Source organism: Sapajus apella, unplaced genomic scaffold (genome assembly GCF_009761245.1).
Source record: "Sapajus apella isolate SASKATOON/1434 unplaced genomic scaffold, GSC_monkey_1.0 scaffold15, whole genome shotgun sequence".
In the NCBI taxonomy this organism is placed as follows: Eukaryota; Metazoa; Chordata; class Mammalia; order Primates; family Cebidae; genus Sapajus; species Sapajus apella.
Window position 1 is genome coordinate 1,450,083 of NW_022436955.1, and position 22,690 is coordinate 1,472,772.

The window sequence follows — 22,690 nt, forward strand, 5'->3', positions numbered from 1 at the left end:
GTTCTTGTGTTCAACAATTTCTCCATCTCATGTAAACCATAAGTATTTTATTACTCCCCTATCAGGACCTCAGGAATAACGTGCGCTTCAGGGTGTCATCTCTCCCCTCCCCGAAGCGGATCTTCCTCTCGTGGCTCTGCCATCCCAAGGAATTCTAAGAAATATTTGGAATCGGAATTGGAATCAAGAGACAAGGAAAAGGAGAATTGACGACAGCAAGTATTGACTGTTCTTCTGAGTTTTACTGTAAAGCTCCAGCACCTAGAAGGGTATGCGGGATCTGTTTTCCTAAAGCACTGTTTCCTTAAGATGGGAAGATTACTGGTTTATAGCATGCTGATGAGAATGATACAGTAGGGCCAGCCACAGTAGCTCATACCTATAATCCCAGCACTTTGGGAGGCTGAGGCAGGTGGATCGCTTGAGGTCAGGAGCTCCAGGCCAGCCGGGCCTACATGGTGAAACCCCATCTCTATGAAAAAAATACAAAAATTAGCCCGGTGTGGTGGTGTGCGTCTGTAATCCAAACTACTCAAGAGGCTGAGGCAGGAGAATCACTTGATCCTGGGAGGCGGAGACTGCAGTGAGCCAAGATTGCACCAATGCACTCCAGCCTGGAGACAGCACACCAGACAGAGCAAGACTCTGTCTCAAAAAAAAAAAATAAAGAGAGAGAGAGAGAGAGAATGACACAGTCGAAAGGAGGAAATTGATGATGCAGAAAAGAAATGGGTAAATTGAGGAGCGATGTCCCTTGGGGTATCCAACCTTTTGGCTTCCCAGGGCCAGATTGGAAGAAGCAGCATTGTCTTGGGTCACACATAAAATACACTAACAATAGCTCACGAGCTAAAAAAAAAATCACCAAAAAAAATCTCCTAATGCTTTAAGAAATGTTATGCATTTGTGTTGGGCCGCATTCAACGTTGTCCTGGGCCACATGAGACCCACAGGCCGTGAGTCAGACAAGCTTATCCTTGAGCGTGGAACAAGGAACCTGCAGTGGGCAGATGCTGCATTGCAGGTGGGTGTGGTCTTCTGGTAACTTCTCCTTTCTTAGGGACATAGGAATCAGGGTCATTGGTTTCAAGCACAGATCAGTGAGGAGGAGTTTGAAGGTTTGAGTGGAGGGAGGAAAGTATGAAATATTCAAAGAGAGTGGGGAGCGAATGAGTCAGGAAAACGCAGTGGGACTTTTGGGTGGCACTGAGGTGAGTGTTCTTGGATTTACCGTTAGCATGACTGGGTGCCTTTCTCCAGCCATGTCAGCTGCACTGGGGTAGGTGCAGAGTTGATGGAGAGTTGGGTTTTCCAGGTCCTGGTTTTACCAGGAGTCAGCAGGAATGAGAGTCAAAGTTATTTGGGAAGAGAGTCGAGGGTGTGGATAAACGATGTAATGAACGACCTGTAATGAATGACCATGAGAGTTGGGAGCTGGGTAAGGTGACAATTAAGGACATGAAGGGGAGGTAAGAGAAAGGGCAGGATCAGTCTGGGTGAGCTCAAAGGACTCTTGGTGTTGGATGCTCTAGGCAATGAGCTGGATAGACAGATGGTGGCGGTTGGAGACTGGGTGTTTTGTGTTGAGCTCATGCAAGGGCAGTTACTGGTAATGACATGGTCCAGGGTATGACCTTGGGAGTGAGGGGCCGAGGAAGGTGGGGGACAAGTTCACTGGAGGAAAGGCGACCATGGGACAGAAAGGCTGGTTACTCATCACCATGTGGCTCTGAGATATGAGTGTCTCATTTGCTTCCTAGCTCTACGCTGTGTGGGTCGCCCAGCTCTCAGTTTGGTATTAGCAATTTATTTATAACGCAGAGGGCCTTACCTGGGGAATTCAGCCAGATTGTATGTTTGAGGCATGCTCCCAGAATGTCTTTTTTCTTTTTCTTTTTTGAGGCAGGGTTTTGCTCTGTTGCCCAGGCTGGAGTGCAGTGGTGTGATCACAGCTCACTGCAGACTTGACCTCCTGGCTCAAGCAATACTCCCGCCTCATCCTCCCAAATAGCTAGGACTACAGGCATGCACCACCATGCCCGGCTAATTGTTTAATTCCGTTGTAGAGATGGCATTTTGTTATATTGCCCCCGCTAGGGTTTGAACTCCTGGCTTAAACTGATCCTCCTTCCTCTGCCTTTCAGAGTGTTGGGATTACAGGCGTGAGCCAGTGCACCCAACCCAGAATCTTACATTTTAATGACCGAACTGCATTTAGTGTTAGTTACACATGTATAGGATTAATATACATGGAATTCAATATATTTTATAGTTAAGTATTCTAAAGTGATGGATGTTTCTAGCAAATAGCAGTAGTGACTTCAGCTGATGAAATATTCCTTTTGCACCACACTCTTTGGCTTAATAAAGATGTGAATCTTTTAACACAAGAACTCTGAGATGTGATCACCTGAGTTTAATGTAAGAAGGGGTGTGTTTCCAGCATGAGGCACTCTTAATTAGTAAGGAACTGGGAGAGATGGTTTAACCACTATATCTAAGAATCCTGCAATTAAAACATTTCCACACACACCCCCAAAAGGAAATCATGATTGTGTCAGAATCATGTTGAGAGAATGACTATAAGCTGGGAGCTGTAACAGTCATGGAGGTAGGGAAGTGGCAGGGGTGTGTAGATGGCTGCAACCAGAGGGAGCAATGGATGGTCACGTGGTGACTCACCTTTCAAAGAAGCTATGGGGCTGGGTGCAGTGGCTCACACCTGTAATCCCAGCACTTTGGGAGGCTGAGGCAGGAGGATCACTTGAGGCCAGGAGTTCAAGACCAGCCTGGGCAACATAGTGAGACTCTGTATCTATTAAAAATAAATAAATAAACTAAGGAAGAAGCTGGAGGTTTTAGGGAGGAAAAATGCGTGGTTTGGAAGTAGCTATGAAGGGCAAGGGGCAATGTCTCTCCTATCCCCAGCCCCGCAGTAGAACGGCTATTGAGGAGATAATAGCCACCTCTTAGAAGTCTGCAGGGGAAGCAGGTCCCTCAGTGGAGAACTCAGTTTAGAGCCAAAAATAAACAAAAAGATAAAAGGAACAAGATGGTGCACACTGGAATGTCCATTCATTACGGAACTGGCAATAATAGTGAAAATCTGGAAACAACCTAAATAATCACTGCCAGGGGAATGCAGGAACAAACAATGGATGAATCCAAATTAGAGCTTGCTGCAAAGTAAAATGAATGGACTAGATCCACATGAATCAACATGGGGAAAGCTTACAAAGATAAACATGAGCAAAACAAGCAGGTTATAAAAGGTTACATCCTGTGTGATGCTATTTAGGTAAAGTACTAAGGCCCACAGAACAATGCTACATCTTATTTATAAGGCTCTAAAAGTACAGTGATATCCTTGGCAAGGATGCCAGTACCCTCCCATGGTGGTTTTTGGTTACCCAAGGAGAGAGACGGAGGGGAAATGGGTGGGACTAGGGGTAGGGTAGCTCTGGTTGTATCTAAAATATTTTATTTCTTTTGTTTTTGTTTTTGTTTTTAAGAGATGGGGGTCTCACTATGTTGCCCAGGCTGGTCTCAAACTCCTGAGATCAAGCTATCTACCCACCTTGGCCTCTCAAAGTGCTGGGATTACAGGCGTGAACCACCGTGCCTGGCTCTATCTAAAATATTTTATTTTTTAGTGAAAAAAAGAGATATGAACCAAAAGACAGAAAAATGCTAACTGCTGTTAAATCTGGGTTGTGGATTCCAAGACTTGTTTTACTTTGCTGCATGTTTGAAAGATTTTGCTTGAAAATTAAAAAAATAAGAAGGCCTAGGAGGAGGGAATTACTATGAAGTGCTGTAATCAAGATTGTGGATTGGGCGTGGTGGCTCATACCTGTAATCCCAGCACTTTGGAGACTGAGGTGGGTGGATTGCTTGAGCCCAGGAGTTTGAGACCAGCCTGGGCAACAAAGTGACACCCCGTCTCTCCAGAAACAAACAAACAAACGAACGAACAAACAACAAAATTAGCCTGGTACAGTGCTGCATGCCTATAGTCCCAGCTACTCGGGAGCCTGACAAGGCAGGATGACTTGAGCCCAGAAGTTCAAGACTGCAGTCAGCTGTCTTGAACAAGCCCAAGCAAGCCTGGGCAACAAAGCAAACTCCTTATTTTAAAAAAAAAAAAAGAGAGAGAGAGAGAGAAAGATTGTATAGAAATTGAAAATCCAGAAATAAATGAATACATTTATGGGCAGTTGATTTTTGACAAGAATGCCAAGATAATTCAATGGGGGAAAGAATAGTCATTTCAAGACTGGGTGTGGTGGCTCACGACTGTAATCCCAGCACTTTGGGAGGCCGAGGTGGGCAGATCATCTGAGGTCAGGAGTTCGAGACAAGCCTAACCAACATGGAGAAACCCCGTCTCTACTAAAAATACAAAATTAGCCGGACGTGGTGGCGCAAGCCTCTAATCCCAGATACTCAGGAGGTTGAGGCAGGAGAATCACTTTAACCTGGGAGGCAGTGGTTGCAGCGAGGCGAGAGCACGCCTTTGCACTCCAGCCTGGGCAATAAGAGTGAAACTCCATCTCAAAAAAAAAGAACAGTGTTTTCAATAAATAATACTGATACAACTGGATATCCACATGCACAAGACTGAAGTCAGATCCCTAACTCACATCATTTACCAAATGTAACTCAAAATGAATCAAAATCTAAAACCCTTAGAAGAAAACATAGGAGCAAATCTTCATGGCCATGGATTAGGCAACAGTTTCTTATATATGATATCTAAAGCATGAATAACCAAAGACACAGTAGATAATTGGATATTATCAAAGTGAAAAGGTTTTGTGCTCCAAAGCATTATCAATAAAGTGAAAAGTCAACCCAAAGAATCAAAGAAAATATTTGTAAATCATATATCTGATAGAGATCTAATATCAAAATACATAAAGAACCAACAACAACAAAAAAGACAAGCAACTGAAAAATGGAAAATGGGCAAAAGACCTGAATAGACATTTCTCCAAAGAAAATAGACAAATGTCCAATACACACATGATGAGATACTCAGGTTCACTAGTCATCAGGGAAATGTTAATCAAAGCCACAGGGACAGCACTTTACCCCCGCTCAGATAGCTGTAATCAAAAGGACAGGCAATAGCAAAGGTCGGTGGGGAAGTGGAGAGAACCCTCAGACATTGCTAGGTAGAAATGTAAAATGGTAGAGCCCTTTTGAAAATGAGACAAAAGAATAGCAAAGGGAATTGAAAGTTGGATAAAGGGCAAAATAAGTAAAAGCAGAGAACAGAAACAAGGTGAAGGGGTGGGTGAGCAAGAAGGGAGAGAAAAAGCAGAGGTTCAGCAGCCAAAACCAGTGAGATCAAAAAATTGAGCAAGGAGGCAGGGCACGGTGGCTCACACCTGTAATTCCAGCACTTTGGGAGGCCGAGGCAGGTGGATCACTTGAGGCCAGGAGTTTGAGACCAGCCTGGCCAACATGGTGAAACCCTGCCTCTACTAAAGATACAAAAAAATTAGCTGGGCATGGTGGTTCCTGCCTGTGATCCCAGCTACTCGGGAGGCTGAGGCAGGAGAATGACTTGAACCCAGGAGGCAGAGGTTTCAGTGAGCTGAGACTGCACCACTGTACTCCAGCCTGGGCGACAGAGTGAGACTAGTCTCAAAAAAAAAAAAAAAAAATAGTGAGCAAGCACCCCATGGCCGGTAAGATTCCGTGAGGGGCAGCTCTTCAGAAATTGGCATGTGCATTCATGTAACCCTGTATGATTATCAGCTACTTAAGGTTCATGCTTATGGGCTGTATATCATGCATGTACTTAAAATTATGGGATAGAGGAGGCATAGAAGTGCACAGGGCCCAAAATAACTGAGCAACACACTTATCAATCAAAAGCCAAACACTGGCTAGAGATTAGGCAGCTTTGGGAAGAGAAGAAAAAACATGAAAAGACCCAAACGACCCCAAGCTGAGGCTGATCTCATCTCCAGAGGTCAGGCCACTCCCCCTCCGAGAGTGGACACTGCGCTTCTTACTCTGTTGCTGCGTTGCTTTGCTTCTGTGTGTGTCTTCTCCAGTTCTTTGTTCGGGACACCAAGAGCCCAGAACTGCACAGCATCATCCGGTAGCAAAACCAGTCTGCTAGGTTCTCCAAAAGTTAAACATAGAGTTACCATATGACCCAGTAATTCCAATTCCACTTCTACATATATGCCCCAAAGAATGAAAAATAGGTTTACATAAAAATTCCACGATTGCTCATAGCAGCACAATTCACAATAGCCAAAAAGTGTAAATAGCCCAAATACCCATCAGCTGTGAATGGATAAACAGAATGCAGTCCATCCATAGAGTGGAATATTATTCAGTCATGAAAAAGAATGAAGTGCTGATACACGCTGCAATACAGAAGAACTCTGAAAATATTAAGTGAAAGAAATCAGACACAAAATGCCACACATTATATATATAATTCAATAGGTATGAAATACCCACAAAAGATAAACCTATAGAGATAGAAAATGGATCCATAGAGATAGGAAACAGATTTGTGGTTGCCAGAAGTTGGGGATAGGGGAAAATGGGGAGTAACTGTTAGTGATATGGAGTTTCTTTTTTTGGTGATGAAAATATCAGCCAGGTGCTGACATTTTATGGCTCAGGCTTATAATTCTAGCACTTTGGAAGGCCAAGGCGAGAAGATGGCTCGAGCCCAGAAGTTTGAGACTGTCCTGGGCAACATGGTGAAACCCCATCTCTATTTTAAAAAGTCTTGGGCTGGGTTTGGTGGCTTATGCTGTAATCCAGCACTTGGGGAGGCTGCAGCCAGTGGATCACTTGAGCCCAGGGGTTGGAGACCAGTCTGGGCAACATGGTTAAACCCCATTTCTATTAAAAATACAACTGAGGTGGGAGGGTCGCTTGAGCCTGGGGAGGTTGGGGCTGCAGTGAGCTGTGATTGTGACACTGCACTCCAGCCTGGGCAACAGAGTGAGACTCTGTCCTAAAAAAAAAAAAAAAAAAGAAAAGAAATCGGTGGTTGAAGTGGTGCTCCCAACCCCATGCAGAGCCCTCTCCTGGCGCACCCCCTGCCTCTGCTGAAAAGAGGAAGTTCTGAGACAGCTGTTCAGGGCAGGGGCTTTCTTTTTAAGCCTCTGTGGAAGCAAAAGACCAGCCACCCTACTTCTAGGAATTTGTCCACCAGAAGCATTCCCCCTTGCAGGTACACTCAAGGAAGGTTATTTTGACATTGTTCTGTAAATGAAAAAGACTGGAAAAACCCAAAATATCCATCAGTAGGGGACTGGCTCTAGGCATTATGGTATATCCATATTGTGGAAAACCACCCAGCCAATGGAAAGAACCAGGCTCAGCCAGATGTTCTGACAGATGCATTTTAGGTGAAAAAAGCAAGGTGCAAAGCAGTGTTTTTGCATATTTTATCTGCTGCTCTTCCTTCCTGCTTCCCTCTTCCCTTCTTTCTTTCTTTCCTCCTTCCTTCTCTTCCTCTTCTATCCTTCCCTCCCTCCTTCCTTCCCTCTTTTCCTTCCTTCCTTCTTGACTTCTTTCCTCCCTCCCTCCCCCTTCCCTCTCTCCCTCCCCCTTCCATCCCTCCCTTTCTCCCTCCCTCCCTCTCTTCCCTTCCCTTCCCTCCCTTCTTCCCTCCCTCCCTCCTTCCTTCCTTCCTTCCTTCCTTCCTTCCTTCCTTCCTTCCTTCCTCTCTTCCTCTTTCATCCCATTTTCCTTCCTTTACATAGAAGCTTGCATATGCATAGCCTATTTCTGAAGAACAAGCAAGAAATCGTTAAGCCTGTTTGCCTCTGAGGAAGGGAAATGAAACCTCACATGGGGTTGAGGGGCAACTCAGAGGTGAGAGAACTCTTTTCATTCTACCCCTTGTGTAATGCATGAATTTAAAATTTTATCTTTTTGCATAGATCAGTCATGCACATGGAAAAATGTTCACATCATATGAAAGGGTAGTTGGTGGAAAGCAAATCTTCCCCTCTGAGCACCTGCCCCACCCACCATCCTGAGTCCTTGGAGGCAACTAATAGAGATTGTTTGTGTATCTTTCCAGATATAAACTAGGCACTTGTGCAAATACACATTTATATGTTATTGTATATTTTTATTGTGCTAAAATATAGATAACATAAAATTTACCACCTTTACCATTTTAAATGTACAGTTCTGTGGTTTTAAGTACATTCACATTGTTATATAACCATCACCACATTCCATTTCCAGAACGCTTTCATCTTCCCCAAATGAAATTCCACCCCTAAACTCTAGCTCCCCATTCCCCACCTCCCAGTAGAATGGCTGCCACTATTCTACTTTCTTTCTTTCTTTTTTTTTTTTTGAGACAGAGTCTTGCTCTATCACCAGGCTAAAGTGGCAGATCTCAGCTCATTGCAACCTCCACCTCCTGGGTTCAAGCGATTCTCCTGCCTCAGCCTCCAAGTAGCTGGGACTACAGACGTGCGCCACCACATCCAGCTAATTTTTTGTTTTAGTAGAGACAGGGTTTCACCATGTTGGCCAGGATAGTTAAGCAATTCTCCTGCTCCAGCCTCCCGAGTAGCTAGGATTACTGGCGCCTGCCACCGTGCCTGGCTAATTTTTGTATTTTTTGTAAAGACGGTGTTTCACTATGTTGGCCAGGCTGGTCTTGAACTCCTGACCTCGTGATCCACCCACCTTGGCCTCCCAAAGTGCTGGAATTACAGCCATGAGTCACCGCGCCCAGCCTCTACTTTCTGTCTCTGTGAATTTGATTGCTCTGGGTACCTTATATTAGTGGAATCATACACTGTTGTCTTTTTGTGACTGGTCCTAGAATTTCTTTTCTTTTTAAAGCTGAGTAATTTTTTTCTTTGTTTTTTTTGTTGTTGAGGTAGGGTCTTACTCTGTCACTCAGGCTGGAGTGCAGTGGCACCATCTCAGCTCACTGCAGCCTCCACCTCCTGGGTTCAAGCAATTCTTGTGCCTCAGCCTCCTGAGTGGCTGGGACTACAGGTGTGCGCCACCATGCCCAGCTCAGTTTTTTGTATTTTTAGTAGAGACAGGGTTTCATCATGTTGGCCAGACTGGTCTCAAACTGCTGACCTCAAATGATCCTCTCACCTTGGCTTCCCAAAGTGCGGGGATTACACACCACACTCACACTTTTTTTTTAGACAGAGTCTCTCTCTGTTGCCCAGGCTGCAGTGCAGTGGCACGATCTTGGGCTTGTCTCACTGCAACCTCCACTTCCCGGGTTCAAATGATTTTCCTGCCTCAGCCTCCCAAGTAGCTGGGGTTACAGGCACCTGCCACCATGCCTGGCTAATTTTTGTATATTTATAGAGTTTCACCATGTTGGCCAGGCCGGTCTCGAACTCCTGACCTCAAGTGATTTGCCTGCCTCAACCTCCCAAAGTGCTGGGTAAGGCTGAATAATTTTCTATTGCATGTATATGCCACATATATTTTATGTTTTCAATTGAGATTTAATCATTGTATATATTTTGGGGGTGCATGTGATATTTTGATAACTGTATACAATACGTAATGATCGAATCAGGTTAACTAGAATATCCGTCACCTCAAATATTTATCATTTCTTTATGTTGGGACCATTATACATCTTTTCCAGCTATTTTGAAATATATGATAAATTAATTTTAACTATAATCTCCCCACTGTACTATCAAATACTAGAACTTACTCCTTCTATTCAATTGTATTTTTGTATTTCTTAACCAATGACTGTTTATCCCCCATTCCTCTCCCCTGCCTCTGGTAACCACCATTGCACTCTCTACCTCCACGCAATCAACTTTTTAGCTCCCACATATGTGAGAACGTATGATATTTGTTTTTCTGTGTCTGGCTTATTTCACTTTACATAAGGACCTCCAGTTCCATCCATATTGCTGCAAATGATAGGATTTCATTCTTTTTTATGGCAGAATAGTATTCCACTGTATATATATACCACAGTCTTTTTATCCATTCCTTCACTGGTGGACACTTAGGTTGATTCCCTATCTTGGCTATTGTGAACATGGGTGTGTGGACATCTTCTGATATACGGATATCCTTTCTTTTGGATAAATACCCAGCAGTGGGATTCCTGGATCATACATATACCATGTTTTCTATACCCACTCATCCGTTGATGGACATTTGGGTTGTTTCTACTTTAGTGTATTTTTTTTTTTTTTGTCTCAAAAAAAAAAGAGTAGAAGTTTTCCAAAATTCTAAGTTTCTCTCAAGTCTGAGACAGGGGAATGGGATGGATTGGGAGAGTGTACTGATAAGAGCGTATATTTTGTGTATTTAAAATGGAGAGTTCTATGAATGTTAATTAAGTCTACTTGTTCCAGATCTGAGTTCAAGTCCTGGATATCGATGTTAACATTCTGTCTCATTGATCTATTTAATAAGTCTCCCGCTATTATTGTGTGGGGGTCCAAGTCTCTTTATATATCTGGGTATTTCTGTATTGGGTGCATATATGTTTAGGATCTTTAGCTCTTCTTGTTACATTGATCCTTTTATCTTTATGTAATATCCTTCTTTGCTTCTTTTGATCTTTGTAGCTTTGAAATCTATTTTATCAGCAAAAATTGCAACTCCTGCTTTCTATTTATTTATTTTAGCTCTCCATTTGGTTGGTAAATTTTTCACCATCCCTTTGTTTTGAGTCTTTGTGTATCCTTGCATGTGAGTTGGGTCTGGATGTAGCATACCAATGGGTCTTGGTTTTTTTTGCCTGTCTGTGTCTTTGGATTGGGGGATTTAGTCAATTTAAATTTAGAATTAATAACAATATATGTGTGTTTGATACTGTCATTTAATGTTAGCTGGCTGTTTTGCCCATTAGTTGATGCAATTTCTTAATTATGTTGATGTTCTTTATTTTTTTTTGGTATTTTTTAGAAAGGCTGATACTGGTTGTTCCTTTCTATTTGTAGTGGTTCTTTCAGAAGCTCTTGTAAAGCAGGCCTGGTGGTGATGAAATCTCTGAGTGCTTGCTTGTTCACAAAAGATTTTATTTTTCCTTCGCTTATGAAGCTGAGTTTGGCTAGATGTAAAATTCTGGGTTGAAAGTTCTTTTCTTTAAGGATGTTGAATATTGGCCCCCACTCTCTTCTGGCTTGTAGGATTTCTGCTGAGAGATCTGCTGTGAGTCTGATGGGCTTCCCTTTATGGGTAACCTGACCTTTCTCTCTGGCTGCCCTCAGTATTTTCTCTTTCATTTCAACCCTGGTGAATCTGGCGATTATGTGCCTTGAGGTTGGTCTTCTTGAGGAATATTTTTGTGGTGTTCTCTGTATTTCCTGGAGTTGAATATTGTCCTGCCTTGCTAGGTTGGGAAAGTTTTCCTGAATAATATCCTGAAGTGTATTTTCCAGCTTGGATTGATTCTCTTCGTCACATTCAGGTACACCTATCAAACATAGATTAGGTCTTTTCACATAGTCCCATATTTCTTGGAGACTTTGCTCGTTCTTTTTTATCCTTTTTTCTCTAATCTTGTCTTTTTGTTTTATTTCATGAAGTTGGTCTTCGACCTCTGATATCTTTTCTTCTGCTTGATCAATTCGGCTTTTAAAACTTATGCATAGTTCGCGAAGTTCTCGTGTTGTATTTTTCAGCTCCATTAATTCACTTATATTCCTCTCTAAATTGTGTGTTATTGTTAACATTTCTTCAAACCTTTTTTCAAAGTTCTTGGTTTCTTTGCATTGGATTAAAACAAGTTCTTTTAATTCCCAGAAGTTTCTTATCATCCACTTTTTAAAGCCAGCTTCTGCTAATGGAACACAGCCTTTCTCCATCAGGCCTTGTTCTGTTGCTGATGAGGAACTGTGATCCCCTGTAAAGGGAGAGGCATTCTGATTTTGGGTATTCTCAGCCTTTTTAGGCTGGTTTCTTCCCTTCATTATAAATTTATCCATCTGTGGTCTTTATAATTACCGTCTTTATAGTTGGGTTTCTGAATGGACATCCAACTTGTTGATTCCCGGCACTAGAATCTGAGCAACCCACTGCTCCGGCCAAAACAGCGGCTTTAAGATTGATGGTGCTTTTCTGACTCTGCACCAAGAACCGCCACACCAAGGCAGCTGCAAAACCGCCTCGCCGGCCTCAAGAGTCACGCTGGCGACACGTGGGGCTCCTCCGCTGGGAATCTCCTGGTGTGTGAGCAACAAAAATTGATCTGAAAGTGTGGCTCTCGTTCTCTGCTCTTTCAGTGGGAGCTGCAATCCCGAGCTGCTAGTGATCAGCCATCTTGGATCTCTCTCCTACTTTAGTGTATTTTTAACAATCACATTAATTCAAACAAAAGAAGAAGGGGGTTGGGGAAAAGAGGGTTAGATCTGAGAGCTTTCCACCCATTGCAGCGTGGACAGAGGATAACACCAGCATAAACCACCTGCCAGGTGGAGAGAAAACATCCCCATCAGCAGCTGCCATTTGTGTCCCTGGTGATTCCCCACCTTCAGCCCCCAAGAGGAACTCCCCGTTCTTTTCTTTGAAAGCTGTCTCCCTGTGTCCTTTCTGACCATGGTATTGAATGCCATGCCTGCCTCTTCTCTGTCTCCCAGAAGGTCAAGGTACTGGGGGTGCAAAGGCTGCTGGGCCCCAGGTGTGATTACCTTCCTTCTAAGTCCAGGGAGAGGGGTGATGGGGAAGGCAGCTGCTGCAGAGGCTGAGCCAGCAGCAAGGACTTGGGGCCCTGCCAAGTCCCCGGGGACTCAGGGGCTCTCCAGTGGGTAGCCCCTGAGCCCACCCATAGAGGGGGCTCAGCCTTGGAGTGCCCCAGGTAAGAAAACCCCAGGTTCTGATGAAGGGCCACCAGGTCAATTCTCCGTCACTCACTTTCAGTCCTCCAACAGCCACCCATTGGTCACAGGATGACTTCTTCATTTAAAAAATATTTCCTGGCCAGGCACGGTGGCTCACGCCTGTAATCCCAGCACTTTGGGAGGCCGAGACGTGTGGATCATGAGGTCAGAAGTTCAAGACCAGCCTGGCCAAGATGGTAAAACCCTGTCTCTACTAAAAATACAAAAATTAACTGGGCACGGTGGCAGGTGCCTATAATCCCAGCTACTTGGGAGGCTGAGGCAGGAGAATTGCTTGAACCTGGGCGGCAGAGGTTGCAGTGAGCTGAGATCCCGCTACTGCACTGCCGCCTGGGCGATAGCATGAGAATCCATCTCAAAAGAAAAAAGAACAAAAAAAAGATTTCCTTTCCACTGCCCCAAGTTTTTATTATTACATATTTTATTCTTATTTATTTAGTTTTTTTCTTCCCCCAACCCCAATACCTTCAGTTGCCTTTATATGATACACTTAAAATATTCGGGAAATTCCTTGGAGTAGTTCAGTGATCACCAGCATATCCGCCGCCAAGCTGCAACACTGTTGACCATCAGTTTACCATATATGCTTAGTCTCTTTCTCTCTCTGGGGGAAATGCACACGCGCGCACACACACACACATCTATATATACACATATGCACATCTATAAACACATATGTACTACACACACATCCATATAGAGACACATATACAGACATGCATTACATAATATTCATATAGATAACACATAGATATGCACATACATCTATAGTTATAGATATATGCATATATATACACATACTACATACACATCCATATATACACACATATATAGATATGCACATACATCTGTAGCAATATATTCACACATATATACACACATATTACATACATATTCATATAGATAGACATATATATAGATATGCACATACATCTATAGTTATACATACACATATACACATACACCACATACACATTCATATATATACACACATATACATATGTACATACATCTGTAGCTGCACATACACACATATATATACACATGTTACATACATATTCATATCAATACACATATGTAGATATGGACATACATGTATACACACATTACACACATGTCCATATACATATACACACAATTTTTTTTCCTCTGGACTCTTTGAAAGGTTTAGGGCTAAGGTCATCATGCCCTTTATCCCTAAATATTTCAATGTGCATCTCCTAGGAATGAGGATATTCTTCTATGTTATACCGAAGAAAATCAACAATAAAGCAACTTCTATGTACTATACTATCCAGCCAGTATTCACATTTCCCCTCTGGTCCCCAAAATATCTTTTAGAGCTGTTTTTTCTTTTGCTTTCTTTTTTTTTTTTGAGATGGAGCCTTGCTCTGTCACTCAGGCTGGACTACAATGGCGCCATCTTGGCTCACTGCAACCTCCGCCTCCTGGGTTCAAGCAATTATCCTACCTCAGCTTCCTGAGTAGCTGGGATTACAGGTGCACACCACCATGCCAGGCTAATTTTTGTATTTTTAGTAGAGATGGGGTTTCACCGTGTTGGCCAGGCTGGTCTCGAACTCCTGACCTCAGGTGATCCACCCCCCTCAGCCTCCCAAAGTGCTGGGATTACAGGCATGAGCCACTGTGCCCAGCCCCCTGTTTTTCCTTTCTTTCTTCCTTCCTCCCTCTCTCTCTCTCTTCCTTTTTTTCTTTCTTTCTTTTCTAAGATAGGGTCTCACTCTGTCACCCAGGCTGGAGTGCAGTGGCCTAATCTTGGCTCACTGCAACCTCTGCCTCCGGGGCTCAAGTGATCCTCCCATCTCAGCTTCCCGAGTAGGTAGAACAACAGGAACACACCTCTACACTCAGTTAATTTTTTTGTATTTTTTGTAGAGAGGGGTTTTCACCATGTTGCCCAGACTGATCTTGAACTTCTGGTCTCAAGTGATCTGCTCACCTCAGCCCCGCAAAGTGCTGGGATTACAGGCATGAGCCACCACACCCTGCCTGTGTTTTCAAAACTAGGATTCAATCAAAGTCCATGTATCACATTTTGCTGTTACATCTCTTAAGCCTCTTTTAATCTTAAATGTTCTATCTACTTTATTATTTTTTAAAAACAACATTAACTTTTTTTTTTTTTTTAAATTTTGGAGACAGAGTCTCACTTCATCACCCAGGATGGAGTGCAGTGGCGTAATCTCGGCTCACCGCAACCTTCTCTTCCCAAGTTCAAGTGATTCTCATGCCTCAGCCTGCACCACCAAAGCCAGCTAAATTTTTGTGTTTTTAGTAGAGATGGGGTTTCACCATGCTGGCCAGGCTGGTCTCAAACTCCTGACCTCAAGTGATCCGCCAGCCAAGGCTTCCCAAAGTGCTCACAGGCGCGAGCCACCACACCTGGCCAACATTAACTTTTTAATGACCTGGGCACAGTTATCCTGAAGAGGATCTGGAAGTTTCCACCTTCTGGGGTTGTCTGATTGCTTCCTCATGGGGTCATTTATCATCTTCCTCTAGCCCCTTTATTTCTTGTAAACTGGGAATTAATACTGGGGCTTGATTTGATTCTAGGGAAGCACCTGTTAAAAAGAATGGTAAAAATATGAATAACTAACATTTACCATTGTAACCATTTTTAAGGGTATAGGTTAGTGGAATTAAGTACATTCGCATTGCGCAACCATCACTACCATCCACCTCCAGAGCTTTCATCTTGCAAAACAGAGACTGTGTCCCCATGAAATGCTAACTCACATTCCCCCACCCCCAGCCCCTGGCAACCTCCATTCCGCTTTCTGTCTCTGTGAATGTGACTATTCTGGGTTCCCCAAAGCAGTGGAATCACACAGTGTTTGTTCTTTTGTGACTGACCCTGGGTCACGCCTTTTGATAGGAGGTCCTCTAAGGTAACGCAGTGCCCTTCAGATTGCGTCCTAGCAGGAGCTCACAGAAACCCTGCAGTCCCTGCCTGCCAGCCTCCCCCCTCAGCTGCGCTCTGCTCCTCTACCCACTCTGTCTCAGCTGTTTAGCTCTCTCACTCTATCTGGGCCTTTGCATCTGCTATGTCCTCCCTGGCAGGCTCCTTCCTTCCTTCCTTCCTTCATTCCTTCCTTCTTTCCTTCCTTCCTTCCTTCCTTCCTTCTTTCCTTCCTTCTTTCTTCCTTCCTTCCTTCTTCCTTCCTTCCTTCCTTGCTCTTTCTTTCTTTCTTTTTTCTTCCTTCTTTCTTTCTCTTTCTTCCTTCTTTCTTTCTTTCTTTCTTCCTTCTTTCTTTCTTTCTTTCTTTCTTTCTTTCTTTCTTTCTTTCTTTCTTTTTCTTTCTTCTCTTTCTTTCTTTCTTTCTTTTTCTTTCTTTTTCCAAGTCTTGCTCTGTCTCCCAGGCAATCTCGGCTCACTGCAACCTTCACCTCCTGGGTTCAAGCGATTTTCCTGCCTCAGCCTCCCAAGTATCTGGGATTACAGGTGTGCAAAAAAAAATAACCACCACATCTGGCTAATATTTGTAATTTTCGTAGAGACAAGTTTTCACCATGTTGGCCAGGTTGGTCTTGAACTCCTCACCACAGGTGATCCACCCCCCTCGGCCTCCCAAAGTGCTGGAATTAGAAGTGTAAGCCACCGTGCCCGGCCTCCTTTCTACCTTCAAATTTCAGCTGAAATATCATCACCTCTCCTAGAAGCCTTTCTTGACTGCCTGTCCCAGAGCTGCTTCTCTGTTTCATTCGCTTCCCGGTGTTCCTCCCAGCCTGACATTACCTTGTTTGCCATGTTTGTCTGTTGTCGAAGACAAACTCCGTGAGAGCAGGGGACCCTGCTCTCCTGTTCAGGCTGCATTCCCAGACTCTGGCAGTGCACTTGGCACATAGTAGGTGCTTGTATGAGCTTCCTCTGGCTGCTGTAACAAATGACCACGAACTTGGTGGCTTAAAACATCACAAATGTGTATTATCCAGTAGCCTGGGAGGTCAGAAGTCCTAGATCAGTCTCAGGAGACTAAAATCAAGGTGTGGGAGGGATGAGCTCTTTCTGGAGGCTCTAGAGGAGAATCTGTTTTCCGTGCATCTTCCGTCTTCTCCAGCCTGCCTGCATCCCTGGGTTCCACATCACTGGGACCTCTGCTCTGTCATCCATCATCTCTTCTGACTCTGACCCACTGCCTCCCTCTTGAAATGACCCTGCCCTGTGATTACCTTGGGACTGTTCAGATAATCCAAGAAATCTCCCTCTTAAAGATCCTAGGTCAGATATGGTGGCTCACATCCATAATCCTAGTACTTCAAGAGGCAGAGGCGGGAGGATTGCTTGAGGCCAGGAGTTCAAGACCAGCCCCGGCAATATAGTGAGACCCCATCTCTACAAAACATAAAAATTAGCAGGGCATGGTGGCATGCACCTATAGTCCCAGCTACTTGAGAGACTGAGGCAGGAGGATCACTTGAGCTCAGGAGGTCGAGGCTGCAGTGAGCTGCGATTGCACCACTGCATTCCAGCCTGTGTGACAGAGTGAGATCCTGCCTCTAAAAAAAAAAAAATCTAAACTGTAATCAGTCACATCTGCAAAGTCCTTTTTACCATGTAAAGTAACGTATTTATAAGTTTTGGGGATTAGAATGTGGACATTTTTGGGGAACATTATTCTGTCTACCACAAGGTTCATTAAATATTTGTTGAATGAAGGAATGGATAAATGGATGGGTCCCTTTACAAATGGAGTCCCAAGTCTGAGTCCTAGGCCTGGGGTAGCCGCTGTGTGGATGTGCGAAGTGGGCAAGTCCGGTCTTTCTCTGAACCTCAGTTTCCTCCTTCATTAGATATGTTTTTTGTTTTGTTTTGAGATGGAGTCTCATTCTGTCACCCAGGTTAGAGTGCAGTGGCACAATCTTAGCTCACTGCAAACTCCTCCTCTTGCCAAATTCAAGTCATTCTCTTGCCTCCGCCTCTCGAGTAGCTGGGATTACAGGCATGTGACATCATGCCTGGCCAATTTTTGTATTTTTTGGTAGAGATGGGGTTTCTCCATGTTGGCCACGCTGGTCTTGAACTCCTGACCTCAGGTGATCGAGGTCAGCCTCCCAAAATGCTGGGACTACAGTCGTGAGCCACTGCACCCAGCCCATTAGATGTGTTCTGAGCACCCACCATGTGCCTGATCCTTAGAGGGCACTGGGAATGCCAAGAAAAATTAAGGGAGACCCTAGTCTTCCTAGAGCTTGGAGTTTGGCTTCTAAGGAGGGGCTTGAAAAAGACAAAACCTGACACAATCTACTCAGGGCCACATGCCATGTCCCCTAGATGGCTTTGAGGTCCTGCGGGGGTGTGCTTACCAAGGATGTGACATTTCACACAACTTTGGTGCCTGAGTAGGAGTTTATGTGGTAGGGTTGTGGAGAGCGACATTAAAGCCAGGGACAGGCCACAGTCCCTTTTGAGGAACTGTGAGGAGTATGGTGCTATCCCTCAGGGAAAGGAGACCACAGGGGAGAGGCCTGTCTGGGAAGCGGGCCTTGAAGGCCACAGACAGGAGCCCGGGCTCTGCCCTTAGGTGAATGGGGAGCCACAGCAGGGTTTCGAAGCAGGAAAGAGAGTGTGCAGCTCTGGACTGCCTACTGTGGCTGCGGCAGGGTGGGGACGGCATCCAGGGGGCCAGCATCCCAGCCCAAGGTGGAGGTGGCCTGCACTGGGCAGGGACAGTGGGGTTAGAGAGAAGGGGGCAGAGCTGAGGGACATTTAGGAGCAGTGTCAATGGGACACGGACATGGTGAGGGACTGAGAGGGGAGCTGGGGAGGAAGGGCCCGGTAGCCACTGGGAAGGAAGGAAGATCAGGCAGGACAGAAGTGTGGGTGGGTGCTTTTCATAAACCATTGAGAAATCCATGACCTGGCCAATGTGGACTTCGCGAGAATCCCCAGAGGAGGCTGGCGATGGGTCAACGGGTTCGCAGGCCTCTCGCACTGAAGAGAGGTCAGTGACACCGTCACGAAGGGTACGAGACAGGCCTCAATTCCAGGAGAGGGTTGCTTCACACTCGCACCTGATCTAAAACCAGTGAAGTCAACAGGCCTGTGAAACCATCTCTGTTACCGGATAGGGAGACCAAGTCCCAGAGACACCCAGACATGGCCAAAGCCACACAGTGAGGAGACCCCGGGGAGCACGAGCCTCTAAGAGGGGGATTTTACAAGTCTCTGAAACCAGAGGAGAGGACAGAGTTGAGGGGGGTCCCCTCTGAGTGGTTCCCCGCCAAAGAGAATTTCTCCATTTTGGAGGAAGTGAGAGGTAGTTCTTTTGGTGATGTGAATGTCAAGAGATTCTGGACACCACAGTGACTAAGAGATAGTGAGTGAGGTTTGTGGGTGGAGCCAGTGCACTTAAAAACCAGGTCTCCTATGGCCCTTTGCAGACACCTGGGCTGACACATACAGGACAGAGCATGGCTCGCTTACAGACCGCGCTCCTGGCTGCCCTCGTTCTCCTTGCTGTGACGCTTCAAGCAACTGAGGCAGGTGAGGCTGGGGGGCAGGAAGGCCCCCTGCAGAGGCCAGGGTGGACACTGGGGTGTCTTCCTCATGTCTTGGACAAGCACTGGACTGAGATCGGACGACCTCAGTCTGCTGTTGGCTCTTGGCGGCCTTAGGCTGGTTGCAGCGCTTCCCTGGGCCTCAGTTTACGTGTCTGTTGAATGGGTAGTCTTGAAGGCTTGGAGTCTAGGATCTGTCTCAGCTAGGCTGGGAGTTGCGATGGGAACAGCTTTGGGATCTTCTGCCCCAGAAAACCAAAGCATAGGGCCCTGGGGGTGTGGGTGAAGAGCTTCTAAGGGGGCAGGCTTTCGTGGGGGAAGCCTGGGCTGGGGCAAAGCAAATTCTTCCTTGGAAAGCTGGTGCTATCCTCCCACCATCCATTTTTTAAAATTTATTATTATTTTTATGTATTTTATTTTATTTTTTGAAATGGAGTATTGCTTTTATCGTCCAGGCTGGAGTGCAATGGGGCAATCTTGGTTCACTGCAACCTCCGCCTCCTGGGTTCAAGCGATTCTCCTGCCTCAGTCTCCTCAGTAGCTGGGATTACAGGCATTCGCCACCACGTCCAGCTAATTTTTGTATTTTTAGTAGACATGGGGTTTCACCACGTTGGCCAGGCTGATCTTGAACTCCTGACCTCAGGTGATCCACCTGTCTTGGCCTCCCAAACTGCTGGGATTACAGGCATGAGCCACCACACCCAGCCTAAAATTATTCTTTATTTTGTTTATTTATTTTTTGAGATGGAGTCTTTATCGCCCAGGCTGGAGCGCAGTGGCGTTTCATGCATTAAAGACCCTCTGAAGCTGGTACTGTTATTACTCCTTTGGTCAGAGGAGAAAATTGGGCCTCAGACATGTTCAGTGACTTGGTCAGGGTGGCCCAGTGTGTCAGGGGAAAGCAGGAATCTAACCCAGGTCTATGTGACTGTCCTCTGTTGAGCTTTGGTCCTGACTCTGCTGTATTTGCTGTGTGACCCTGGGCAAGTGCCTCCCCTTCTCTGGACCACAGGCTCCCCAGTGCACACTGAAGGGGTTTGGAGCAGATATGAGCAGAAGCAGACTTTCCAAATGCCCACGTGCTGTCAGATCACCAGGGAGCCTGTCAAAATGCACTCTGGATTCAGTAGGTCTGGGGCCCAGGGGCTGAGCATTTCTGATAAGCTCCCAGGTGATGCCGATGCCATGGACCATGGACCTCACCTTGAACAGCAAGAATCTAAGGCTCCTTATGGCTCAGAGTCACCGAGTCTCATCTTGGGGTACAGCTGATGCTTAGTTGTTCTGAATCCCTGCTCCTGGAGCTGACTATCCCAGAGTGTAGACATTGGGCCCTAAGTGGCTTCTCAGAAGCTCTAAGGATAGTGTCTTGGAGGGCTCAGAATCTTCCGGTCGCCATCCTTCCATGAGAACAGAAAAACTGCATCTTTTTTCTGGGGCCTGAAGAGGCCGAGGTCAGGGGCTGGGGCCGATGGTGACCTCTCTGGGCTCCAGCTTGTGAATTCCCTGGGTATCCCTCTCCCAGGCCCCTACGGTGCCAACATGGAAGACAGCATCTGCTGCCGTGACTACGTCCGTTACCGTCTGCCCTGGCGCGTGGTGAGAGACTTCTACTGGACCTCAGACTCCTGCCTGAGGCCTGGTGTGGTGTGAGTACGGAGCTGGGGCCACAGGGCCTGGGAGGGCCTGATGGGTACGGCCTGGGATGGCCCACGTGCTGGTGGGTGGGACACACACATGGATGTGGCAGGCTACTGGATGCCTTCCAAGATGGCTTGGCTGGAAGAGATGGCTCAGTTCAGGCTTGGGTGGACTACATATGAAAATAATGTGATCATTCAGCAAATATTATCAGGTGCTTACTATGTGCCAGGCAACATGTCAGGTTCTGAGGATGCAGAGCTGAGTGAACAGGGTGCTGCCCAGTGTGGGCATGGCAGCAGGCAGTCAGTGGCTGTGGCACCTGAGGTATTTGGGTAGAGTGGATGTAGGAGTATGCCTGGTGTCACTGAGTCAGCAAAGATCATCCCAGGTTCTGGCAAAAATGGATGGTGGGCTGAGCGTGGTGGCTCACGCCTGTAATCCCAGCACTTTGGGAGGCCAAGGCAGGTGGATCAGTTGAGGTCAGGAGTTTTAGATCAGCCTGGTCAACATGGCAAAACCTCGTCTCTAGTAAAAATACAAAATTAGCTGAGTGTGGTGGTGCGTGCCTGCGGTCCCAGACACTCGGGAGGCTGAGGCAGGAGAATTGCTTGAACCTGGAAGGTGGAGGTTGCAGTGAGCCGAGATCATTCTACCTCACTCCAGCCCGGGCAACAGAGCGAGACTCTGTTTTCAATTTACTTTAATTTTTTAAAAAAGCACACTAGAAGCATCTTGGATCCTCTCCAGGCTCCCAGGAGTCATCCGAGGCAGCCCATTTTGATCAGAAGAGTAACATTAACAGCTAAAATTTCCAAGGCGCCTCCCGAGTGCCAGGCACTGTTCTAATCATTACCTGTGTTAGCTGGTTTAATTCTCACAACACTCTTACTAGGAGGTTCAATGATTCCCGTGGTAGAGATGGAGAAACAGGCTTAGCAGGGGACAGTGGCCTGCTCAAGCCTGCCCAGGCTGAGCCAGAACTCACTCCTGGTTCTTCATTCAGGGTTTTCTCCTGCGTTCCTTGTTCTGTTTCTTTCTGGGGCTTCTTTGCCTCCTTTTCCCCGGCCTGGGGCCTGCACCTGGCTGGGTGACGGGTCCTGCTCTCTCTGTGGTAGCCTCTCTGGCTGGTTCTCCAAATGCTCAGAACCTGCTGCCCACCAAATCACACACCGGGGGAGGCTGGTTTAGGGGCTCATGACCCACTTTGGGGCTCCATTATCTTCTCACCTGCCTCCTCCTCACTGCTGATCCCATCTCTTTGAGGGATCTGCAGGTGAAGAATAAAGAAGGCTGAAGCAGGAAACCCTCTCAGCGTTCTTGTCTCTTTAACTCTGAGCCTCAGTTTCCCCAACAGTACAATGGAGTAATAACCTTTACTTATTTCACTTATTTGTATTTATCAAACACATAGAGAGTGCTTGCTAAGTGCTAGGCACCGCTGTAAGCACTTTATAAATGTGAACTCATTTAATCCTTGAAACTACCCTATGCGGTATGTGCCATCATGGTTCCCTTTTTACAGGTGAGGAAATGAGCACAGAGAGGTTAGGGGGCCTCTGGAGCATTGCAGGGCACAGTAATAGTGAGAGGAAGGTGAAGAGCTCAATGTCTGGCACATAATAAATGCTCAATTGCTGGGCGCGGTAGTTCCAGAGGCTGAGACAGGA

At 45.8% G+C, this 22,690-nt stretch overlaps 1 protein-coding gene and 1 long non-coding RNA gene across 2 annotated transcripts in view; one reads left to right on the forward strand and one right to left on the reverse strand.

Moving 5' to 3' along the window:
• Positions 1 to 756: 756 nt before the first annotated feature.
• Positions 757 to 20,656, reverse strand: LOC116555443. Its single transcript, XR_004270538.1, has 3 exons — positions 20,646 to 20,656; positions 13,492 to 13,495; positions 757 to 841 (listed from the first exon to the last, which is right to left on the reverse strand). It is a non-coding gene; the product is annotated as an uncharacterized LOC116555443 (long non-coding RNA).
• The window catches only part of CCL22 (C-C motif chemokine ligand 22), a 5,867-nt gene continuing 2,427 nt past the window's right edge, over positions 19,251 to 22,690 (forward strand). Inside the window, exons 1-2 of the mRNA XM_032283973.1 lie at positions 19,251 to 19,362; positions 20,905 to 21,028. Of these exons, the coding sequence (XP_032139864.1) occupies positions 19,290 to 19,362; positions 20,905 to 21,028 (197 nt within the window). The 5' untranslated portion in view covers positions 19,251 to 19,289. The remainder of the gene's footprint in view (positions 19,363 to 20,904; positions 21,029 to 22,690) is intronic.